General features: G+C 46.7%; 1 protein-coding gene across 2 annotated transcripts in view; it reads left to right on the top strand.

Moving 5' to 3' along the window:
* Positions 1-25,188, top strand: part of SLC7A6 (solute carrier family 7 member 6) — a 457,165-nt gene that overhangs the window by 144,057 nt on the left and 287,920 nt on the right. For both annotated transcript variants that reach the window (XM_078670746.1, XM_078670747.1), the window contains exon 3: positions 17,122-17,247. In XM_078670746.1, coding sequence (XP_078526872.1) covers positions 17,122-17,247 — 126 coding nt within the window. The remainder of the gene's footprint in view (positions 1-17,121; positions 17,248-25,188) is intronic.

The following is a 25,188-nucleotide window of genomic DNA, read 5'->3' as shown; positions in this document are numbered from 1 at the left end:
GCGCCAAAACCTTAAAGCTTTCAGAGCTAGCTCCTCCTGGATAAAACTCAGTCCTAAGTCCAATCTCAATGGGAGGAGAGGAGTGCTTAGAGGGAGTGCAAGTAATTGCCTCATAAACTTATTCTCCACTTTAACGATATCAGACTTACAGGAGTGCCCCCAGAGTTCCCCACCATAAAGTGCCGATGCCCTTGCCTTGACTTTATAGATCTCCAATGCGGGGCTCACTGGCTTGAAAGTTGATGTATTTGCCATTTAAAGGATACCACCCGCTAACTGGGAGAGTTTGAGTTGGGCTTTCACCTGTTGGGGACCCCAAGAAAGATTTTCATTGATAGTCACCCCCAGGTATTGAAAGGTCTGTACCCTCTCCAGTCTAACCCTACCAAGGAGCGGTGTTGGGCGAGTGTGTGCCGGGGGAGTGAAAATCATGAATTTGGTCTTATCAGCATTGATTTCCAGTCCCCGGCAACGACAGAAGTCGACAAAGCCGTCCAGCACTCGCTGGATCCCCATGGGGGACTTGGAAAGCAGGAGGGTGTCATTGGCAAACATTATCGCGGGCACCCTCCTGCCTGCCAATCTCGGTGCGTCATTGTTAGGAACCGCATCCAAGTGCGATATGACACCGTTCACGTAAAGGCAAAATAAGGTTAGTGCCAGGACGCAACCCTGCCTGACCCCCTCCCTAGCAACCGGAAACCGGGACGACAGCACCCCTTCCCTACCACATCTAACCTGAGCATAATTTTGTGTATGCAGCCTCATCAGGACGGCCAGAATTGCGTTTGGGACTCCCATATCCTGGAGCACCGCCCACAGTTTGCCCATAGGTACTAGGTCAAACGCGGACCGAAGGTCCACGAAAACCATATAGAGGCTGCCACCCTCCAATGTTGCCGTCTTCCAGAATAACATTAGGAGATGGAAAATCTGATCCACGGTAGATGTTTTTTTTCTAAATCCCGCCTGGTAGGGGCTGAGGATGTCATGCTCGTCAATCCATTCTTGTAGGCGGTCCAGGATTAGTCGGGAAAAGATTTTTTGAGGGACATCTATAAGGCTAATGGGCCTGTAGTTGGTTGGGAGCAGAGGAGAACCCTTCTTAAAGATTGGAACAATCTCCGCTCCCAACCAAGTACCCGGTATCTCCATGCCTCCCAAAATTGCGTTGAAAAGGGAACAGAGGTAGGGGGCCAAAATCAACGGTTGATCTCCAAATAGATCACCGGGTAGCCTATCAAGGCCCGGGGCCTTGCCCATGGCCAACTTAATTATGGCAGTATAGACTTCTTCAACCAAGAATTCTTGCTCGGCACCTTCCCCTGGTCTAGATGTATTTACCAGTGAACATTCTACACCTGCGGCTGCTGCGTATAGGGTCTTAAAATGAAGCTCCCAGACCCCCGCCTCTATATTGGGTTCAGTTGCGGATCTAAGCTCTCCTGACCCTGAATTAACTATTGCCCAGAATCTGTGTGCGTCTCTGGAATCTAGTGAGGAGGAAAGGTTAGACCATTTGTCCATATCCCACTCCTTCCTAGCATGGTGCCTTATATCTTTATATTGTGATCTTAGGGTGCGAATATTAGTTTTGTCTCTCCCATCTTTAAAGGCCCCAATAAGCTCTGATTTTGCCTTCCTGCATGAGGCATTGTACCATGTAGACACAGGCACCCTCCGCCTCCTGTTGGAGCCCGGCGGGTTAAGAAATTCTGCTAGGCAGGCAACTAGATCCTGATGCATAGTCTCATTCAAATCTGGTACCAAGGTCTGCAAAATTAAGGAGCCCACTTCCTCAAAAATGGGTACAGCAGCACTGTATAGTTTAGGCAGTGCATCTCGTGATACAACCAGTTTGTCCCACTTGACTCTGCGCCTGTTGTTAGTTATGACCAACCCATCTACCGCTTCCAGGCTGGTATCCTTTCCATTTGCCCTAGCCAATGGGCACTCTAGCCTCATTCTCAGTGCATTGTGATCACTGTCGACCCTAGGCAGTACCTCGAAGTCAATGACCTTTGGCCATAGACATACCTCCACCAAAATATAGTCCAATCTTGATTCCTGTCCATTTTTGTTGAATGTACACTTGGACGGAATGTCAGAGGCCATGCGACCATTACAAGCCCTGATGGAATTGTTCAGGGTTAAGGTCGTAATCTGAATGGCCAGAGGGGACCATGACTTTGGGTGTGGGGACTGGCAAGACTCCCCAGTGTTTGTCCTCGCCTGTCAGTACTCCCTCATTTAAACCATTGAGTGGCTCGTAGTGGCAGTTCAGGTCCCCTGCGACCAAGTAATGGATATCCCTACTGAAGGAGCCAAGGAAAGTTGATAGATCTTCAATGGTTTTGGACTCATTTGCCACGCTTGTCGGCCGTGAGTAAACGTTTACGATGGCAAGTTTGTAGAGGTTTGGCCAGGACAGAAGAACACACTGGATATCATCAGAGTACGTCGGGATAGACTCGCCCGAGCACCCCAGGTTTAGACCAACCCAGGTTGTAAGGCCCCCTTGCCTCCCCAACGTGCAGCAATATTGTATGCTGCGAACCCGACTCTATGTTGGTCCTCCCTAGCCCAGGTTTCTTGGAATACACATATATCACTACCGTCCACGAAGGTACCCCACTCTGGGCAGGCCAACTTATTTGGTAGACCTGCCACATTCCATGATAGAATTGACATAGAGTTTGTGTTCCCTATACTAGACAGTGTACGATGCGGCGTGGTGTCCGCTCTCCCCGTTAAATTTTCAGCCCTGGTAGCAGGTAGGGGCAATACAAGTGAAAGGTGTTTGACTGCCCTATCCAAAACATACATATTACCATTCCTAGAGTTCCCTATTTGTGCTCCAGACAGCTCATATGCCTTGTCTCTCTCCACCAAAATTCGGCCAACCCCAACATCCACTGAGAGCGACTGGGCAACATCCTGTATATCCTGGTCGACCCTAGTAAGTCAGTCGACCTGGTCCAAGCCACTAAACCTATTGTAGCATGGGATCTGGTTTTGGACAGATAGTTGTTGGCCATCCCAACTCTTCCCACCTCTCGCTGCTCGCTGGTGGTGTACGAGGGACCAGCCCTCGTCTGGGTTTCTCAGTGGTTTGCTGGGGCTAAAAATGGGAGAGGGGTCTAACTTCTATCTTCGTGCCAACATTGGCTAGGTTCCAGTTGAATATGTAGTCTGTAATATGTGGATTCCTAAAATTGACCAGTACACAATCGCCGGTTGTAGTTTTGGGAGTGCGCCCTACCCATCCCACCCTTCTGACCATTGATATTTCAGTACACATGTGAGGAGGGAGGGGTCTATGCGCATTAAGCCAGCAGATAACCTTGTTTTTTAAGGTTGAAAATGATTCAACATTCGGCGTGCTGATTTCTGGGACCCCTGTAAGAATGATTAAATAGGGACTGACTTCAGGTGATAAGTCCACTCTGGGTTCTGTTCGAGTTCTCCTGCTTATACCTGTTTCCGCAATGGCCCGCCCATTTTGGGAAGTGATATCAGTCTGTGCTCCTCCTACGCTACTGGGCACTGTCTGATGTTCAGCCTGGGCCCTCCACCCGCTTTATTTGGCAACGTTTTTGCTCCCCCGTGAATTCTATGGGATTAACAGCAAGTTGTTGTGTCACGGAGGTTGAAGGATTTTCCTGCCTTGCAACCCCTCCCACTTCAGTTGACATGTGCTGGTTGCCCTGAACTAATGCATTGTTAACCAGACTATTTAAAGTAGCCACTGTTACGTGTTCAAAGTTAAATAGTTGGCTTTCAATACTAGCAAGTCTCTCTTCCAATGGACGTAATAAGGCACTCAGATGTGCAGTAATTGTCTTGCATAGGCTGGCCTCCCATGCCAATAGATCGTTCCTGGAAGGGCCTGAGCCTAGCACATTATTGCCGTCATAATTTCCCACCTGCATGGGTGAATCGGATGCAGGAGCTGGGCTTTGCGTCTCAACATCCTTTGGGCTTGGTGGGATTACCTGTTTTCTATGGCTTTTAGCAGGTCTTGCTCCGGTCTTTTTTTCGACGGGCTGCTTTTTCTTCGGAATTGCACCAGTACGGTTGCTGTGGAACTGGCGTGTGAGTGGTCTCTCCGGAGTATTTTCCAGGGTAGATGTGTCCAATCGCACAGAAATATCCTGTTGGATCGTTTGGATAGAAGGGGGAGTTTGAGCCAAATCCTGTCTGGGTGAATGAATTTGGGCAGTGGTTAGAAGATTGTCCATGTGTGCGTTATCCACATTTAAAACCCTAGGAACCTCTGGTGTTCGAGCATTCGCAAAGGGCCCCAACGAGAATCTTTTGGCCATAAGTAGATCCTGCGACACCCTTCGTTCCAATTGCTTAATACCCTGGTCAATCACTAGATTAGTTCTTGTTATGAAATCATCCAGTGTTTCTGTAAATGTGTGGATTTACCTTGGGGGGGGGGGGGTAGGGGGAGGGAATTAACAGTGGGTGTCGGAGGCCTGGGTATAAGCATAACTGGCTGCTGTATTGGACATGAGAAATTCCCTGCCGGGGGCTGTGAGGTGGACTTGTAGGGTCCATTTCTTTTTATCAATACCCCATCGCCGTCTCTCTTTTGTGCCTGTGGCTCGTGAGGGTTAGTTAAAGCGGATCTCTGGTTGGTGTTAGCTCATTAGTCTGGGTTTGAAGGGGATTCTGTGAGATGGGATCAATCCCTAGAATTCTCCCCCAAGTCTAAGCAGTATGACTAGGTCAGCTTCTATTTCCGTTTATCTGTCAGTAACAGGTTGCAGCAATTGGGTCATCATCTGTAAGAGACTATGGAATATTGCTTCATTGTCAAGTGGGGTTACCACTGTGGAGGCCTGTGTGTCCATGTGTGGATTTAGCCGACTTCCCTCCTCCTTTTTTCTTTTTAGTAGGAGGCTCCGTGGGGGAGTTAGTGACCCTGCCAGATGGAATTATGTTGATCAAGCGTTTGGGTCTAGTACTAGTTGTTTCAGCTAGTAAGGAGTCAGTGGCAGCTACAGGTTGGATCCCAAGATTCGGGGAGGTCGTAGATTGAACTAAAGATCCGATCACCCCTATGGAAAGCCTACGTTCCGTAATTTCAATCTCCTTTTCTAGAGCATCTGACGCCTTTAAAAGAAAAGAATCCAAAGTGTTAGTGGGCTCACCTCCGTGTTCTACAGGATTAGCTTTCCGTTTCTCCATTCTCGAGAGTGGCACTGATGGGATTGTCCCAGTGAAGTGACCGAGTTAGAGGGGGCTCTTCTGAGCTCTAGGCGTGAACGGGCCTTCCCTTGGCTCGGGTGCGTCCCCCGCACGTGTCCTGCGCCGCGGTCAGCGTCACATTTATATGCACGTCAGGCGCGTGGAGGAGTATGGGGGTTGTAGTACCCCCTATCGGTGCGCCAGGTATCAGACTGCTGGCATGGCTCCCTCAGCTGCAGGAACCTTTTCAATTCTATATTTCAATATATAGACAACTAGGGAAATAGAAAGCATTGTGTAATCCAAATAGGAAACTCACTTCTCAGAATCCTGTGTGCAAGAAGGAGGGATGTAATCTGCACAACAAGAAACTCCTTTTGTACACAAAGATGTTGAGGTAGCTGGCAGCCAAACGGTACCAGTTGTCCTGCTACTACTTCTGGTATTTGTGAGAAATTATGTAGTATTTCAATTTCTATATGCAAAAATATGCATGCAATATTCATGAGAAAAATCTACATTATGTTTCTAATCCACTTTCTCTTGGCCTTTGAGTTATATACTAATTAATATTTTTTTTAAAGCATGCAGTGTATCTGCAAAAGTACAGCTAGTCGTTTTAGAACGAAAACCTCAACAAAAGATGCTTCTATATTGACTTGGAAGAGTTGTGCTCTCTTGAGAAAGACAACTTGGTTCATTGTTTTTCTTACTCAAATGTTAATTTAAATAGAAAATTACAATGGAACTTAAAGAAGGTAAGAATAGAAATGAGGAATGAAATAGAGGGTTTGGATAGAAGTATATATTTTTGTTCTGAACACTGCAGTAATTTTGTGTCTAGAACTGAAATGTATGCAATTGTTTTAATAAAACAGCACGCTCAACTAAAATCTGTTATGAATTGTTTACCTCTATGAGGGTAGGAGCTGTACCTGATCTTTTGGCTATCTAGATGACATGAATTTTATTGGAATTAATTTAAATGATCTACATAGTGGAAATCTTGAAAATACTGTATTTTCCCCTCTATATACATTAGACACCTGTGTGTGTGTATATATGTATGTATATGTGCATATACGTATTTGTATGTATATGTGTATATAAGTGTATGTATATATGTGTATGTGTGTATATGTATAGATTAAAAGCTGTGTGTGTGTGTATATATATATATATATATATATATATATATATATATATATATATATATATATATATATATGTATTGAGCTTGGTACCGGGGAGCGAATCTGAAAGCAAACAAGCCACCACTAGTTCACAGTTGGGGTTTACAAAATTTTCACTGGCGCAGGAGGTGGACTGCCTGCGCCAGGATTGCAGACAAACCTTCACACCACGCGCCCCGAACCAAAACAACACACCGAGCAAAAAGCAAACGCCGCAAACACCGACAATGCCACAAAAGCAGACAGCGGCGGGAAGTCCAATTACAAAAACCACAGAGAAAATGGAATCCCAAATGATTGAACCAACTAGTTAATCTCTCTCAATAATTAATCTGACAGATATGCATCTCACTGCCAATGAAAACAAAATTCTCTTACTAGGATTATCATACTGCCCACCGAACAATTTCAATTATGCACAAACTCGCATCGACCTGTATAAATATACTCAAACTCAAACTGCGTAAGTTTTATTTGCTTAACAAATCTAAACAGCCTGTAATACAAGATGTTGCTGCAGGGGGAAGTTTGAGCCCATCACTTATGACAGTGAATGAATATGAGTTCATGTTTGATCTACGGGAACTGCATAGAGAAGGCACACTGGACAATACAGTTACCAGCACCAACACTCTACCTAGACTGGACATGCCGGGGTTAACATGATTTAAACCAAGGTCCACGTTCAATCCCATAATGTTGCATGATAACATCGATATTTATAATGATTTAGTGACTACCCAACTCAAAAGGCTGCACATATCTACATTCCAGATGCAACAAAAATGTCGCAAACAAAACAACTGTTATGGCAGCCTAATGAAGAAGCTACAGAACAACAACAATGTGGATATACGCCAATCGGACAAGGGGGGCAATATTGTCCTTTGGCCGAGGGCATTATACATGGATGAGGCACTTCATCATTTAAATGGCCGACAATGTTACAGGCGGGGTGATTGGCAGACGGTAAAAGTTGCTTGGAATTATTTCAACACCAAACTGTTATCATGGAAAAGTGCTGGACTACTTAGTAGTGATGAATTTAAATTCCTAAAGGTGAACCATCCGGCCATTCCAGTTTTTAATCTGGTTCCAAAAGTACATAAAGACTCCAACCAACCTCCTGGGAGACCTATAATCTCCGCAAAGAACAGTATGATGGAGAACACTTCAGGGTACATCGACTTCTTCCTTCAGGAACACGTAAAAAATCTACCATTGTATCTGCAGGATACGGGGGACTTCCTGGGAAAAATTGAAACAGTAACGTGGCAGGATGACTATCTGCTGATAACTCTTGATGTCACTGCTCTATACACCAGTATTCATCATATGGATGGTGTAGGAGAGTAGGGTCTGCTTCCTATGGTTACCCCCAAATTTTGTTGTGATTCTCTGGTTTTTTGACTCGACTGGCTGTGACCCTGCTAATCGGAACCACAGCCTAGCTGTTCTCTCTCTAAATTGTAACCATGTACTTTAGGTACATACCAGATTGGGTATTGGGTCACCTTTGTGAGTCCCTGTATAGTGTACCATAAGTACCCAGGGCATAGGTGCATCCAAGGCCTACCAGGGGCTGCAGCATGTATTATGCCACCCCTGGCTGGCCCTCCAAACTGACACCACAGGTCTGTTCACACAGCCTGGGTAAGGTGGTGTAATCACCCCTTACTTAGATATAGTATCCCTATATCTATATATATAGACACATATACACCTATAAGCCACTCCTATGGTAGGCCTTGACAGTCCTGGAGGCACAGTGCCTGGTTGTATGTGAGAGGGGGCCATAGCATGAGCTGAGCCCCTCTGTAGCTTTCGGAACCATCTCCTTATAGCTGTTCTATGATATAGCCATACCATATACTCTTAAGTGCTTTATAATCCTCGCGGTTAATGCTAACTTTGGTTTGGCTTTATCAAAACATGTCGTGTAAGGTGTCAAACACTTTAGAATGCTACCCTCCCCTCCCCCGCCAGTCCGGCGGGGGTAGCATTCCCCCCTTCTAGAGGGAGAAGACATGTAGTTACTGTTAAACCCGGTTAAAGTTAAACAGAGCCCCAGCATCACAAAATGGATGCTGCTGCCACAGACACGAGTCTGACCTCCTGCTGCTGGACGAAACTCCGGCAGGGGAGGCTTGGACAATAGGTTTCCTGTCCAGGGAGGCGCCAGCACCTCCCCAGACAGGCTTTTAGTGTATTGGGGCAGGGAGGGCTGCATTCAGTGAATGCTTTCCAGACACTGCCTGGGGCACACCAGGTGCTGCATGCATAGTCTAGTCCACACCGGTTGCTGGGGCACTCAGCCCCAGCTCTGGCGTGAAACTGGACAAAGAGAAGGGGGTGTAACCACCCCTCTCCTGGTCCACCCATAGGAGGGACCTTTCAGGTAGTCCAGCCCACAAACTTAGTATAAGTATGGGAGCTGTGTCCCTAGGACTTTAGATTACCCTGGACGAATCTTTGCAAGAAATATCCTGGACCTTTGACGTTCCATTTCAACTGGAAGACAGAAGATATCTCCCTTGTGTTCAAGGAGTGACCACCATGTTCAAACAGGCACCAACAGCAACTTTGCCGGTCTGCAGTTTTGAGGCTCCCGCCGGATCCCGAAGAATCTGCGACACAGGACACGGACTTCCAGACATCTCTGACCCCGACCCACATCCACAGCAAAGCTGAGACACGTGGCGGACACGGGAGATGTGGGACCGGAACTCCTGGACATCCTGCATTTTGCTAACTGCATCGACTCCCGAGATATCTCTCAGTTGTGCATTGGGGTACGAGAAGCCCCAGCCCCGAACACCATTTGCACCGAAGCACAGGCCCCCACACTCCACGAGTGTTCCGTGGGCCCCGCTTTTGCATTTGAGCTCGACGCGTCTTCCCGGTATCTTGCCCGTTGGCTAGTGAGCCCCCTGAAGACTTTTCTTTACAACAAACTTGCTTTCCTGGTTGCTCCAGGCTTGCTCCAGCTTCCCTGCAAAGGATAAGTGCCACAGACCTTGCTGGTCTGCAACAGAGCCAATCTCGACATCCTGTGTGGGTTGCAGTTGCCAAGGCTTGATGAGTCCAATCCCGATACCGACACCGCAGTCAACTAGATCCGTCGTGGGACAGCTCGAATCCAGCGCCTGGTCATCGTCGATGTCTCCTGGACCTCGTGGCTGAAGAGACAAGCTCCACTTCTTCACCTGAAATCACCGACATCGCCTGGTTCCTTCCTGGTGACTGTCTAGTGACCCAGACTCTGTCCCTTCTGGTTCTTCAGATCTTCGATCCACCCGGACACTTTTCCTCTGGTCGCCTGCAGCACTTAAACGAAAAGGCACCTATGCACCCGGCTTCCCTGGGTGAGGTAATACGAGTACTCCGGTGCTCCCGTGGGTCTTGACTCCCGAGGTGTCCTAGTTTAAAAGGGTTCCATCCTAGTACATCCGGAAGTGTCCTTAAATTGTACTTTTGTAACTACTTCGTTTCCCATAGAAAGTCAATGGTAACCCGCGGCTGTGTTTAGACACTGCACGCGCCTCCCGTGGGCCTCCTACTTCCTAACCTTTTGGTTGTTTAGAGTAGCCCCAGCGGTTCCACAGACCCCAGGCCTACTTTCTATTCCACACGTGTTTCTTATACCACTATTTTAGTATATGGTTTGTGAGGCCCCTACGGTATACTATATATTGTGCAACTTATCGTATGCTAATTGAGATTCTTGTAATGTACTTTGACCTCTGACCTCATAAAGTGTGCAGAGGGATTGTGTTTAGATTAAATACATATATATTTGATATATACCTTATGTGGTGTCCTTTCATTTGGTACTCAAGGGATTATAATTGGTAAAACAACTTGCTTAACTCGCCTACTGAAGTCTTAGCCTGATGACTGCTGGTTCATGCTACCACTAGGATAGCTTTCTATAAGGTTGACTTTACAGCCACCATCAATAAGCGTCGATTAGACTGGTGCAAGGTGCCCACTAGACCTAGTGGACATCATATGCCAGGCTAACTTCTCACAGATGGTGTTAGAGCAGTTGAACATTTTTTACTGACAAAACCATTCTACATGCTGAAGCACAACAAAATGCTGTCTGATGTGATCCTAACATGTTTAAACAACATCTACTTTCTGTTCCAAAGTCAGGTGTTCCAACCAATGAGGGGTGTGGCGATGAGGGTTTGCTTCCCCCCCAGTTACGCATGTTTACACATGGGACTGTGGGAGGAGCAGGTCCTCAGGGCCAGGTTTGGTCACATCTTGAGCAACCACATAGTGGCCTGGTATAGTTACATTGACGATCTATTTCTCATTTGGAAATGGTCAGAGTCAGCGGCAAATTTGTTTATTGAGGAAATCAATGTAAATAACCTCAACTTTGAATTTACAGCACATGTTAGCAAGGTTTCCGTTAATTTCTTGGATGTAGAGGTGTACATTAGAAACAACTGTCTGGAGACTCGGTTACATCGCAAAGCTACTGCGGGTAACACGGTTCTGCACGCCACCAGCCACCACCCTGACCATCTGATACGCAGCATCCAATATGGGGTGATGCTGCGCATCAGACGCATCTGCAGTGTGGATGCTAAATGCGTGAAGGCTCAAAACGAAAACCAGCTAAGATTTTTAGCCAGAGGGTATTCTGCTAGCATGCTTGATACAACGATTAAAAAAGCCAACACTGTTCCTCGCTCTGTAGCACTGGGTTGAAGCCCAAGGCAGAGCGAGTTGACAAAGAGCCCTTCTACCACTATGGAACTACCCAAATGAATTACTACATACAGCCGACAACATAACAAATTGTGCATGATTTTCAGTAGAAATTGGTTGATTGTTCAAAGTGATCCAATAATTGACACCTTACCTAAAGCTCCAGAGTTAACTTTTCGCAGAGCACGCTCAATGAGCGACATGCTTGTCAAGAGCAGTCCAGAAGTAGCCATTAACAGTTCCTGGCTACAGACTACTAAAAGCTTTATTAAATGTGCTTCATGTAAAGCCTGTAAGCTGGGGAGAAACAAAACAACTTACAAAAGCCCGTTCAAAGATGTCCCTGTGGTTATCTCCCAAAAATTAACGTGCAAGACTAATTATGCTGTTTATGTGCTGGAGTGTACGTGTGGCCTGCAATATGTTGGGTGCACCAAGTTGCAGGTCCACAAGCGTATACTCCAGCACATGAGAGCTATAAGTAACAACGATGCAGCGTATCCAGTGGCTAGGCACTATGAGATCGATGGTAGTTGCCTAGACTACTTTAGTTACTTTGTGGTGGACATGGTACCTCCACTTCGCCGTGGTGGTGACTGTGAAGCCCTGCTGATAAAGCTAGAGACTAGGTATATCCTCGAGCTAGATACGAAGACCCCGAATGGGCTCAACTCGAGTGAGGATCTCTTTACTTGCCTTTAATATATCTCCCAGATCTATACCAGTATAGTGACAGTTATCAGTACTGTGTTGTAGACATTTGTCCGAACTTAATGATTTCAAGTATACGGGTGACAACAGTACTACCCACATCATATATTAGTGTTTTTTTCCCCTCCCTATCACTCCACTCCTCTTTTTCTAAATTAGTAATTTTAACATGACCATAAAGGGCAGATTGGATATAGTGGCCCATTAGGGGCTATGTGCAGTTGCTTTAGAAATAATAAGATTTGCTACTCATATCCATTATGCTATTGTAAATTTAGATAGGGTCCCCTAAACCATCAAACGATATCAACTATGTCCTCTAGCACTCCGACACCAGGGATCTGGTGTCAGGGTTATTTTTTAGATATTTATGATGAAATAAGTATTTATTATGTATTTTAGAGGTTGGTTTCACAAAGTACTTGCCATTTGAAAAGCAAATTAATATTTTAATCAGACTATTTTGATTTTAAATTCTCTTTTCTATTTCATAAATCCTATGGGTTATGGCCTGGTTGAGGGATCTGTCAGGAACGCCCCCGCCCCTTTAATTACAGCGTCGGTGGAACATTGCAGTGGGAATCACTTTTAGACTGACCGTTGCCGCTGGGAGCCGGATTTTACCCTCACCTTCTGTTTTAAAGACCCACAGCTTGCCGGACCCGCTCCGCGGGTCCCGCTGCGCCTGCTTGGACTTTGGGGCTGAGAGGAGCACAATCTTCCTATTGAGGCTTTCGGCAGGGCTGCGAGCAGTACTGCAGGGACTCAGTATCCCAGGAGTCCCTGCCTGTCACACCTGTGGCTGCTCTCCCTGCCGGGAACGCCCCCGCCCCTTTAATTACAGCGTCGGTGGAACATTGCAGTGGGAATCACTTTTAGACTGACCGTTGCCGCTGGGAGCCGGATTTTACCCTCACCTTCTGTTTTAAAGACCCACAGCTTGCCGGACCCGCTCCGCGGGTCCCGCTGCGCCTGCCTGGACTTTGGGGCTGAGAGGAGCACAATCTTCCTATCGAGGCTTTCGGCAGGGCTGCGAGCAGTACTGCAGGGACTCAGTATCCCAGGAGTCCCTGCCTGTCACACCTGTGGCTGCTCTCCCTGCCGGGAACGCCCCCGCCCCTTTAATTACAGCGTCGGTGGAACATTGCAGTGGGAATCACTTTTAGACTGACCGTTGCCGCTGGGAGCCGGATTTTACCCTCACCTTCTGTTTTAAAGACCCACAGCTTGCCGGACCCGCTCCGCGGGTTCCGCTGCGCCTGCCTGGACTTTGGGGCTGAGAGGAGCACAATCTTCCTATCGAGGCTTTCGGCAGGGCTGCGAGCAGTACTGCAGGGACTCAGTATCCCAGGAGTCCCTGCCTGTCACACCTGTGGCTGCTTTCCCTGCCGGGAACACCCCCGCCCCTTTAATTACAGCGTCGGTGGAACATTGCAGTGGGAATCACTTTTAGACTGACCGTTGCCGCTGGGAGCCAGATTTTACCCTCACCTTCTGATGGATTTTCATAGGTGGCTGAACACTCAAGATGAATGTCTCAACTTCACCTACACGTCCCATGCACAAAGCCTCGATTTCCTAGACATAACTGTATTTGCTGAAGGAAACACCCTAAAAACAAGAACATACTTTAAACCTACCGCCAAAAACAGCTTGCTGTCCTTCAACAGTTTCCACCCACGCCCGTTGAGAGAGAATCTCCCATACAGTCAATTTCTGCGACTGAGGAGAAATTGCAGCTCCATAAAAGATTACAAACTGCAAGCAAATGATCTCTGTGTAAAACTAACAGCTAGAGATTACCCCAAAAGAATCATTAATTCCTGTGCCAAACGAGCAAGAAACCAACCGAGAGAATCTCTCCTTGAAAGCCACCCAAAACAGACCGATGAAAGGACCACCTGCGTTACTACATACAGTCCAATCACAAACCAGGTGAAAAAAATCATCAACCGAAACTGGAGGATTATAACATCTAACACCCTGACCTGGTCCAAACCCAGATTCGCAAACAAGAGGAGCAGCAACATAAAAGACCTCTTGGTCCACACACGACCACCTCCAAAAAAGAAAAAACAACAACCAGGACTCTGGAACAATCCCCCAATCACCGGACACTACCCATGCGGGACCTGTGTAATGTGTGCAACCACAGAACCTACAAAAGAATTGCAATTACTCCCAAACTTTATATGGAAACTAAGAAAACACACGAATTGCAATACTAGCCATGTTGTGTACATGATCACATGTCCCTGCGACATGCGATATATTGGGATGAGCTGCCGAAAAGCAAAACAGAGACTCTGTGAACACAGGAGTAATGTGAACTGCAAAAGAACCACGACGAAGATGTCGTCACATTACAAGGAAAAGCAACATACAGTCAATGACTTGCACTGGGTAATCTTAGAAAGCCTAGACACAGTAGATAGAAACGCTACAAGAATACTATTCGAAAAGGAACAACGCTGGGTCCATAGGCTCAAAACGGATACCCAGGGCCTTAACGATTCTGTTCCGTGGTTGTCCCTCAACAGATGAAACACAACCTAAGCCCCATTGAATCATAGTACCCCAAGTGAGAACTAAAGTGGTTCTTCCTATCCAACACATTCATTGACTCTAGACATATTGCCAAAAGAGTACCTACCCAGGTGTCTCCGCTAACACTGGCCACGCTCATGCCCCGTATATAAAGACAGCTCTCTAAAATACGCCAACACTCAGTACTAATCACTGCAGAAACTACCCAAGAATGAGTGGATGCAGCACCATTTTATGTCCCCTGGATTTATTTGGATAACGCCAAGAAATGACACCAATTGGGATTACTCTGACGTCATTCCCACTATTACTGCCAACCAGACGGTTTTATACACCCATAGAACCGATCTGGCCATTTGGTTTAAAAAATCGCCTTATCCAACTTAATACTCGCTTTATTGAATTATTGGATCTCAAACCATGTTGAGAATCATTTTCATATAAATAATTTAAATTCTTAACATTTCCTAACTAGTTCCAAGCAAAGCGGGAAGTAACTCTTCCCTTTCCAGCCACAGAGTGTTAAGTTCCACCCGGAACCGCATCTCCCAGTAGTTCCGGGTGATGAGAGGCAGAGCCAGCACATGCGGCATAGACCGAGCTAGAAGGCACTCAGGTAAAGCGACGCGCATTCTGCCTGGAACACGAGAACCAAAACCGCAAGTATTAACTACGCCTTGTAACAACTTGTTCTCAATACTTCCTTAGTAACCTCTCTCGAGCAGCCTCAATCCCCGATGAAGTATTTCTTCATCCAAAACAAGGTATGCAAAAGCGCTCGCAGCGAATTGGGCACTATTACAGTCACGCACAATGCACTTTGCAACAATGTTTCGTAGACTTTTTCTGACCATCAAAAGAGCATGAGTTTTGAAATTAAAATCACACGATTGATAAGCAAGATCAGTCGCCACGCACAACGCACTTCGCAACATTGACTTCTAGACATTGTCTGACCATCAAATGAGCACGCTATTTTTAAATTATAACCACACGATTGATATGCGACAGTAAGCATGGTGTGAATGTAGTATGAATGTAACTACGAACCAATCACAAACAATAGTCCTCACTATAAACCACGCACTGAGAAAGTACTATGATAAAACTATGGGCACCACAATACAGTACTAGCCCTCCCTCCTATCGAAGCATGACAAAGGAAGAGTTGACGCCTGAAATGAGTATGAGGTAAAGCATTGCCATTCATTAGTTCCTTAATAATTGAAAGGCACTATTGTACATAATACGTGTTTTCCCGCACCCTGTCTCCCTATTTGTTGTCGTTTGTGTGTGTGTTTTTTCTTCATTTTTCAGGTACAATGAAACCTTGAATCACGAAGGATCAGGTCAATTTACCTTTTCTCTTCTCACAACGTTTGCTTTAATCACTATTTATTCACCCCTATTGGTCCTGACGAAAGCCTAAGATCCTCTGACTACCAAAGGCTGAAACATGTTGACCTCTTTTTAGACATGAAATGCACTTGAACCCCTTACAAATTCAAAAAGTGCACCACTAACTTTTTAACCGAGTCCGAATCCAGACCTATTAAAACTGTCTTAGTCTGGCTGTCCGGATTTTTTAACTATACCATCACCACACCCCCTCCCCTACTATTCACGATCACTACTGCCTTAAACCAAAGGCAAAACCTCCTGGTGGAGGGTGCACAATACAAAAAATAACTCGATGATTACGCACGCACGTGTAAAAAAGCGGGTACCCAGTATATACCGCTAAGAAAGAACCATCCAAAATACACGTGTATGAGAGTTATATTTGTTTGGGAGATACCAGTTCCTCGACTTGTGAAACCCAAGGTTTAAGCAGGACAAGTGATCCTTTCCCCCCTTTGATCATAATGAGTTTACAAGACAATGCATGAGTTCTGTGATCCACTATGGGTATGATGCATCAGGGCTTTACTGCAATTTTTGCACAGATATGGACTAGTATTGCACTTATGTATTTATTTCTTTATGTATTTACTAATTTATTTCTTCATACATCTGCTATTGGTGGGTTTTTAAGTAATTTACCCTGTCATCTAGTTTTTTGACTTGCTTACGATGGAACTTTCCATGGTATTTTTTGCGATCTGATATTTGCATATTTGCACTGAGTCGCATTATTTTCCACTATTGCGTGTATTTTGCACAATGCTTCAGAGGCAACATTCTTGGGTATTGGCTTTGCCATCTGGACAAAAGTATTCTAATATGCACTATGCACTTTACTTGGGTAATCAATACCATTCGTGCTGCTGACCCCAGTATGGGGATACATCCGAGTTGCCTATTTGCACAATATGCTCTTTGCACTGCAGCAGCTTTTGCACATCTATTTAAATTATATGACTGTTCAAATCCACCAAAGTTGAACTATGATTGTTATACATACATGTAATAATGCATTAATGTATGTTTTATATGTCCATTGGCCCTATGGTCACGTGATACACGGTACTTGCACTTTAAATTTGGTGGCTCTCTCTGACAGTGTCATGTGATCAAGGCCTGTCTGGGGCTGAAACGCGTCATGGCGTTGCGTGGTGTTACTATGGAATAAAATACCTCTTTGCACGCAATTTGCTGGGTCCGTGTTCGTCTTTCCTGAAGCCTGGATGTTCAAAGACTGAGTTCCTTGCATATATATATATGTATGTGTATGTTTAAAATTTTAAGGTTTTGTAAAAGATGCACCAATTTGAATAACTCTTGTTTTCCTTCATTTCTACTTTAGGTCTTTTGACATTTATAAATTGTGCATATGTTAAATGGGGAACAAGGGCACAGGATGTATTTACGTATGCCAAAGTCATTGCACTTATTGCCATCATTATAACTGGAATTGTAAAACTCTGCGAGGGTAAGTTTATCCATGATGTCCTTTTTTAAATTTTCTGTGTTTGTTTGATTAAAAGTAAACTAATACATAATCATTCACTACAGTGGTATTTAAAATGCAAGCATATTTGAGATACATTGTGCAATGTTATGACAATCTTATTACACAATGTTTGGGGGGAAGGTTTAAGCTTCATGTAGGAACTGGACAGCCAGGTCTGGATGATATGCAGGCAGTGTTTAAGGTATTAGATGTGTGGTGCATGAGAGACTTAAGTAGAGTTGTGTAACATCAACATTTTGGCGAGTCTTGATGCAGTTATCTGTGAGTAGGGCATCAAGCGGCTCCATATTAATGTTAACAATAACAGGAAACAGTATGGAACCCTGGTAAACTCCACAAATGATATGGATCTTTTGGTATCTGGAGGAGCCTATGTGAACAAACTGGTGTTAGTTGGAACTGTAGGAGTAGAGCTATAGAGGGAAATTGCTGGTGAATCACAATCAGGACTCCAGGTTCGTATGAGGGTGGGATGGTTGATTGTGTCGAAGGCAGCTAAGAGATCCCGCAGTATCAGGAGGCAAGTGCCATCCTCATCTAGGGGCTTTGAGGGCAATATTTGCGATGTGTAAGGAAACGATGTCCAGGCTGCAGCATGAACTAAAGCCAGAATGGTAGTGATGCAGGAGATGATTAGCGTTATGATCGTGGAGTTGAACAAGGACAGCTTTTTTTAATGATCTTGCTGTGAATGGTTGATGTGTATGCCCTGTAGTTGGTATGGTCATTTGAGTCTAGTGTAGGTTTCTTTGGGAGTGGAAGGATCTTGTCTGTTTTGAGTTTCTGGGATAATGCCTTGAGTGAGGGAGGCTTTGACGATGGTGAGTAAGGTTGAGAGAAAGACCCCATGGAGAGCTTTGATGAAGGGCAAGAGAAAGACCTCTTCATAAGAAGTGACTTTGAGTGAGTTGAGAATGTCAGCTAGATCTATGAGGGATAGGGCTTTGAATGATGACCATTGCGGGACTCTATAGCAAGGGGTGGGCACAAGACATGTAGCAGGGTTGGTGTTATTGATGTGCTATTGGATCTTCTCCATTTTTCACTGAATGAAGGATGTTGATGACACTGCATTTTTCCATGGAGTGAGGGATAGGTGAGTGTGGCAGGGGATTGAGTCTTCAAAAGTGTTGCTTCTCTTTGTGGCTTCGTTGATGGAGTTGGTATAATACTTTGGCTGGTGTGATGATCTGCCAACGTATTGCACAGAGCGACTTCAGTATCGTGAGGTCATCTGGAGATTTGTTTTTATTCCATGTTCTTTCCTGTCTGTGGATGGATCATTTGTCAACAAGGTCTTTAAAGCACCAGGGTGCTGAAGCCTTTGGCTTGCACTTGTGTATTTTAATTTGGGTGTTATATTCATATAGTTTTCCCAAAAAATGTTAACGTTTTCTTACAAGACTGTTGGCATCAGATGTGTAGTTGATTGACTAAGAGATGGATCTGAAAAAAACAGGTTAGTTAGATTTCTTACCTTAGAATATCCCCAGGCGACAGACTGGATCCGGAAAGTTTTTGTCCGCAGTTCCCCTGCGCGTCGGTAGGCGTTGTCTGCGGCTCCGCGTCTGTCGTTGGCAGCGTGATCGCCGGGATGACGTCGTCGGAATACTTAGACGCCACGCTCGCGCGCTGACTTCAGTTCTTCTTTTTTCCGCGCCAGCAAGCGCAGATCCGGGAAGAGCAGTACTCTTAGTCATTTTTTACTAACTTTTTGATCTATTTTGGATCTCTTTTTTCAAGTCGACTTCGACTCCTGGTGCCGTAGGGATACCTGGCTTCAAGCCGTGCGACGCCTGTCACCGCCTGATATCAGAGACCGACCCCCAACGGCAGTGTCTCTACTGCCTCGGGGCTGACCACGACGACCAGTCGTGCCCGACTGTCGGGCCTTGACGTTGAAGGCTAGACTGGAGCGGTCCCGTAAGCTACTCGAGGTCCTCGCTCGTCGAGCCATCACCACTCTTCGGGCTCCAAGTCCTCCGGTAAGTTGAGGCACTCCAAAAAGAAGTCAAAGAGGCGCATCGCTCTTCCGACTCCCCACGCCTGTCGCGTGACGCGTCTGAGGGTTCGGTGACAACGCCCGCGCGGCTCCGCCGGAGCCGCAGGCGTCACTTCCGGCTTCCTACCCTTCGGTCCCTTGGCTGCAAGCGACGCCGGAGGAGATTTGTGATTTCCTCGTGTCCATGAGGACTCACTTCCCTCCGTCGAGGCCTGTCGGCGCGCCTTTGGGCCCCTGGATGGTAGCGTTGGACTTGCAGGACGCATATTTATACATCCCCATCCTGCCGGCCCACCGGGGCTACCTGCGGTTCATGGTAGGTCACGAGCACTTTCAGTTTACCATGCTCCCCTTCAGCCTTACCAGTGCCCTTCGGGTGTTTACAAAAGTGATGGCGGTGGTCGCAGCTCATCTGCGCAGATATGGGGTTCCAGTCTTCCCCTATCTGGACGACTGGTTATTGAAGGCGGGCTCGCCCCAGACAGTCGTCTCCCACCTCCAGACTATGGCCGACCTCCTGCACCTGCTGGGGTTCTCCATCAAGGTGCCGAAGTCACACCTGTGCCCCTCTCAGAAGCTCCTCTTCATCGGAGCGGTTCTGGACTTGGCGCATTTTAGGGTTAATCCTCCCGAGCAGCGGGTACGGGATATTCAGGCTCTGATTCTGATCTTTCAGCCTTTATCCCAAGTCTCGGTCAGGTTGACGCTGCGGCTCCTGGGGCTGATGGCCTCCTGCATCTTACTGGTACATCACGCCAGGTGGTGGATGCGGGCTCTGCAGTGGGACCTGAAGTTTCAGTGGGCAAGGCATCAGGGCAACCTGTCCAACCACGTCCTGATCTGGGAGGGCAATGCGAGACAGTTGCAGTGGTGGCTCACGAACCGCGATTGGGTCAGCGGCAGATCCCTCTCTCTACCGCAACCGGAGCGCGTAGTAGTGACGTATGCGTCCCTCCTGGGATGGGGGGCCACATGGGAGAGGCGGAGATCAGAGGCCTCTGGTCTCCGGCGGAGTCCTGGCTCCATATCAACATTCTGGAGCTGCGGGCGATCCGGCTTGCACTGAAGGCATTCCTTCCCTCTGTCCGGGGAACTGTAGTGCAGGTGTTCAAGGACAACACCACCGCCATGTGGTACTGCAACAAACAGGGCGGGGTGGGGTCATGGACCATTTGTCAAGAGGCTTTGTGCTTCTGGACATGGCTGGAACGCCAGGGCATCACCCTGGTGGTTCAACACCTGGCAGGTTCCCTGAAAGCCAGGGCAGACGAACGAACTCAGCAGTCGGTGCATGATGGATCACGAATGGCGTCTGAACTCTGACGTGGCGCAAGGTCTCTTTCAGCAGTGGGGAGAGCCTTGGTTAGATCTATTCACCATCGAAGAGAACGCTCAATGTCATCAGTTCTGCGCTTTGGAATTTCCAAGACGGCACTCGCTCGGAGATGCTTTTCGTCGCGAGTGGACCTGAGGTCTGTTGTACGCCTTTCTGCCTATACCACTTCTGCCCAGAGTTCTGAAGAAGATCAGGCGCGACCGGGCCCAAGTCATCCTTGTGGCTTCGGACTGGGCACGAAGGTACCGGTATCCCGAGCTACTCAGCATATCAGTCGATCCCCCGATTCGTCTGCCTCTTCAGGAGACCTTCTGTCGCAGCAGCAGGGGACTGTCCTCCACCCAAACCTGTCCAGTCTCCACCTACATGTGTGGAGATTGAGCGGCGACATTTGAGGCCATTTGACTTGCCTCCTGAAGTCTGTGATGTGATTCTGGCAGCCAGGCGTCCCTCCACAAAATCGGTATACGCCTGCAGGTGGAACAAATTTGTGGCATGGTGCACAGCATAGGCTGTGGATCCCCTTTCTGCCCCCTTTCAGAGGTTCTCCTCTTCCTTCTTTCTCTTGCCCACCAGGGCTCTGCTCTGGGCACTATCAAAGGCTATCTCTCGGCCATTTCAGCCTTCTTAAGGCTTTCTGATCAGCCTTCTCTTTTCAAGTCCCATGTTGTACATAGATTCTTGGAAGGCATCACACACACGTTCCCTCCTGTTCCTTTCGTGATGCCTCAGTGGGACCTGAACCTTGTTCTAACCTATTTTCTGTGTGCTCCTTTCGAGCCACTTCACTATTGCCCTCTTCGTCTTCTGACTCTTAAGACTGCATTCCTGGTTGCCATCACCTCTGCCAGGAGAGTGAGTGAGCTCCAGGCTCTATCTTCTAAGCCTCCTTTCCTCTCTGTCCATCCGGACAAGGTTGTCTTGGGAACTTGTCCTTCTTTCCTGCCCAAGGCTGTTACAGCCTTTCATATCGGGCAGTCCCATCACCTTACCCACCTTCTTTCCGCCTCCGCATCCCTCGAAAGAGGAAGAGAGGCTCCACCGTCTGGACCCAAAACATGCGCGCTCCTTCTATCTATACCGCACACGCCAGTTCCGGGTGGATGACCAGCTTTTTGTTGGTTACGTGGGCGCTAAGAAGGGACGGGCGGTGCACAAACGGATCTTCTCTCGGTGGGTCGTTTTGTGCATCAAGTTCTGTTAATCCTTGGCGAAAAAGGAGCCTCCTGTGGGGCTGCGTGCCCATTCCACTTGGGCCACGGCGGCTACTACTGACCTGGGTCGGGGAGTCCCCTTGCAGGACATCTGTCAGGCAGCTACTGTAAGGAATCTAACACTAACCTGCTTCTTTCAGATGCAAAAGTTACTTATCTTCGGTAACAATATATCTGTAAGAAACAGTAGTTAGTGTTGGATTCCTTACCTCCCCACCCATCCTCCCCGTTCTGCGAACCGATATCTAGGATTCAGGTCATCCCTTTCAGAGCCCTAGTTTCATGGCACCAGTGTCGGTTTCTTGCATGGCTCTGCATTCCTGGCGCGGGAAGCTATGTACAGAACTGTCGTCAGCGCGCGAGTGCGGCGTCTAAGTACTCTGACGTCATCCCGGCTATCACGACACCGACGACGGACGCTGCGCTGCAGATGACGCCTACCGACGCGCAGGGGTACTGCTGGCGAAAACTTTCCGGATCCAGTCTGACTCCTGGGGATATTCTAAGGTAACACTAACTACTGTTTCTTACAGATATATTGTTACCCAAGGTAAGTAACTTGTGCGTTAAAACATTAGATTGTCTATGGAGAAGCCCTTGAAGGATCTGAAGGTTTGGCCTTTTCTTTTGGGGTGATCGTTGGTTTGTTGGTAGGACACTTAGCACGCAGTTATGGATGATAAAATGACTGATCCTGTCCAGAGGTATGGGTAGTTTGCTTTGGATTGTTGGTAATGTTGTGAAGACAAGTTGAGGATGGGGCATTTGGAGTGTGTTGGTTGTGTAGAATGGTGTGCTATGTTGAGTGTCTCATAGAAATTGAGGAGGTTTATTTTTAGTTTTTTTTAAGCCTATGTTGTCTGGGAGGATAAAGTCAGCCTGTATAGTGATGTGGGAATATTGAGTGGATTAAGTGGCAAGGCGATTTGGGAATTCATCAATTTAGTTTTTTTTCTACTCATATGGCTTGCAGAGGAGATGGAAAATGGCAGTCTGAGATGTAGTGAGTGTGCGCTGGTGTATCAGCAGCTGCATGGGGTTATTTGCTTGCCTAGGGTGCAGGACCAGGAGGATGTATGGATGAAAGCAAAACCTTCTCCCTTATGTGCACAGACCTCATAATCTATTCTATTGCCAGTTGAAAGGAGAACATCTAGGATGTTCGAAGATATGGGGTGAAGCATATTTTTGCAATAGTCAAGCTTGTGATAGAAGATGAGGTCTGCAAAGTCTGGGACATGGAGTACTTCAGAGCCATTGCTAATAAACATGTGTTGGAATGTGTGTGTAGCAATGGGATGTATATGAGGTTGAATCTTTGTGATGTGTAGTGCAAATGCTCTGTGGCAGTCTGGGTCATCTAGGTTTGGGTGTAATTATGGGATTGGCAGTATTGGAGGGTGGGTGATGCACTTGATTATAATTTTCCTTGTAAGGTTCAGCAGAACAGGGATTCAGGCCCATGTCTATTAGCTCCAACAGTTCCAAACTGTAAATGCCTTTGTTTATGGCCACCCTTTGCTGTTGATGCCTGGGCAATTAGACTCCCTAAAGAGCTGATTGGAGAAGGCAAAAAGTGAAGCCTGTGCAGATAGATGATGAAAAATGCAATTATGCAACTTCCTGTGGAGATGGATGATTGGACAATAAGTACTCCATTTTAAGGTGGCTCTTGTTTCTTTTTCAGTCTCTTTTCCTCCCTCTAATCATGGTAGATCCAAATAAGATTTGTTGTTATCAGTAAAAAGGACTGTTAGAAGAGGTGTGGCGCCGCAGCTAGGGCAACTGACTACGGAATCTGGGGATCACGGTTCGATCCCCGGCACCGGCGGCAGATCAGCTCAGCACCATGTGACTCTGGGCAATAGCTTGCTTAATCTTCCCAACGGCCCCCAGCGCCTAGAGACCCTTACGGGTGATTGTGCGCTTTACAAATGTGGATTATTATTATTATTAACTGCCAAAGACTTGACAAATCGCTTGGGTTTGATAATATATACGCTCTTGAATTAAGGTTCTAGAAGGGTCACGCTTATTCACTATTTTTATAATGACAATTTTTCCTCTACCAATGTCGTAAATCTTTTACATTTATCAAGTACTATGGGCCAGATGTAGGTGGCCATTTACCGATCGGTAACGGCCGATTTTGGCCGTTACCGACCGGTAAATGGGTTTTTGGTATGTAGGGGGATACATTTACCGATTCTGTAAATTTACCGATTCGGTAAATTTACCGATTCGGTAATTTCGGGATGTAGGTGGGACTCTTCAGAGTCCCTAAGGGCTTACAGATTCGGTATTTTACCACCCAATTCAATTGGGTGGTAAAATACCGAATCCAGGTGTGCATGCACATGTGTGCATGCACACCTATGCCATGTGACAGACAGACATGCCCTTAGGGCATGTCTGTCTGCCACATGGCACACATGCCAGTATTTGGGGTGCTAGAGGGTGTCAAAGTGACACCCCCTGCACCCTTGCTGGAATCGGTAAATACCGATTCGGTAATGCCCATTGATTCCTATGGGCTTCAATGCCCATAGGAATCAATGGGCATTACCGAATCGGTATTTACCGATTCGGTAAATACCGATTGTTACAGAATCGGTAATTCAATTACCGTTTCTTCCTACATCTCCCCCTTTCTATTTTACCGATTCATAAATACCGAATCTGTAAAATTCGGTATTTATGAATCGGTAAAAAAGAATTACCTACATCTGGCCCCTTGTAATCATTAAGGTCTAAATAAAAAAAAATAGCTATGTTGCCTCTTTGCTTAGATCTATACGCAAGGTATTCTATAGAACTGATCTCTTGAAGGAACTTTTGTAACATCACTGGTGAGATCTGGTAGAGACTTCTAGCCATAGATTCCTTACCTTAGAATCAACCCCAGATGTCCGACTGGTCCGAAATTTATTTTGTTACCGTACCCTGTGCTCTGGTAGGGGGCGTCTTTCGACTCCTCATGGCGTGGCCGTCCGCAGCGAGTGACGTGCGCGGTGCTTTTATAGGCGCCACCCCAGCATGTTAATGACACTTTTTTGGGGCTTTTTTTCCATGCTAGTCGGTGTAGATCCGGGAAGAGCTACCCCATAGTCCGTTTTTGACTAACTAAGTTTTTTTGACATTTTGTCAGTTAAAAAAAAAAATCCCCTTCTAGTGTGGCAGGAATGTGATAGATAAAATACCAGCTTCAAGCCCTGTGGCGCCTGTCGCCGATTGATGATGGCGAGGGACCTGCACCTTGTTTTCAAGTTTTCCCTCAGCACAACCATGACCCAAAGGCCTACTCCGATTGCCGCGCCGTGCACCATAAGGCCTTGAGGGAACGCTCC

This window comes from Lissotriton helveticus, chromosome 12 (assembly GCF_964261635.1).
Source record: "Lissotriton helveticus chromosome 12, aLisHel1.1, whole genome shotgun sequence".
Lineage (NCBI taxonomy): Eukaryota > Metazoa > Chordata > Amphibia > Caudata > Salamandridae > Lissotriton > Lissotriton helveticus.
Note: the sequence above shows the minus strand (reverse complement) of the source record. Positions and strands in the feature narration are given on the sequence as shown.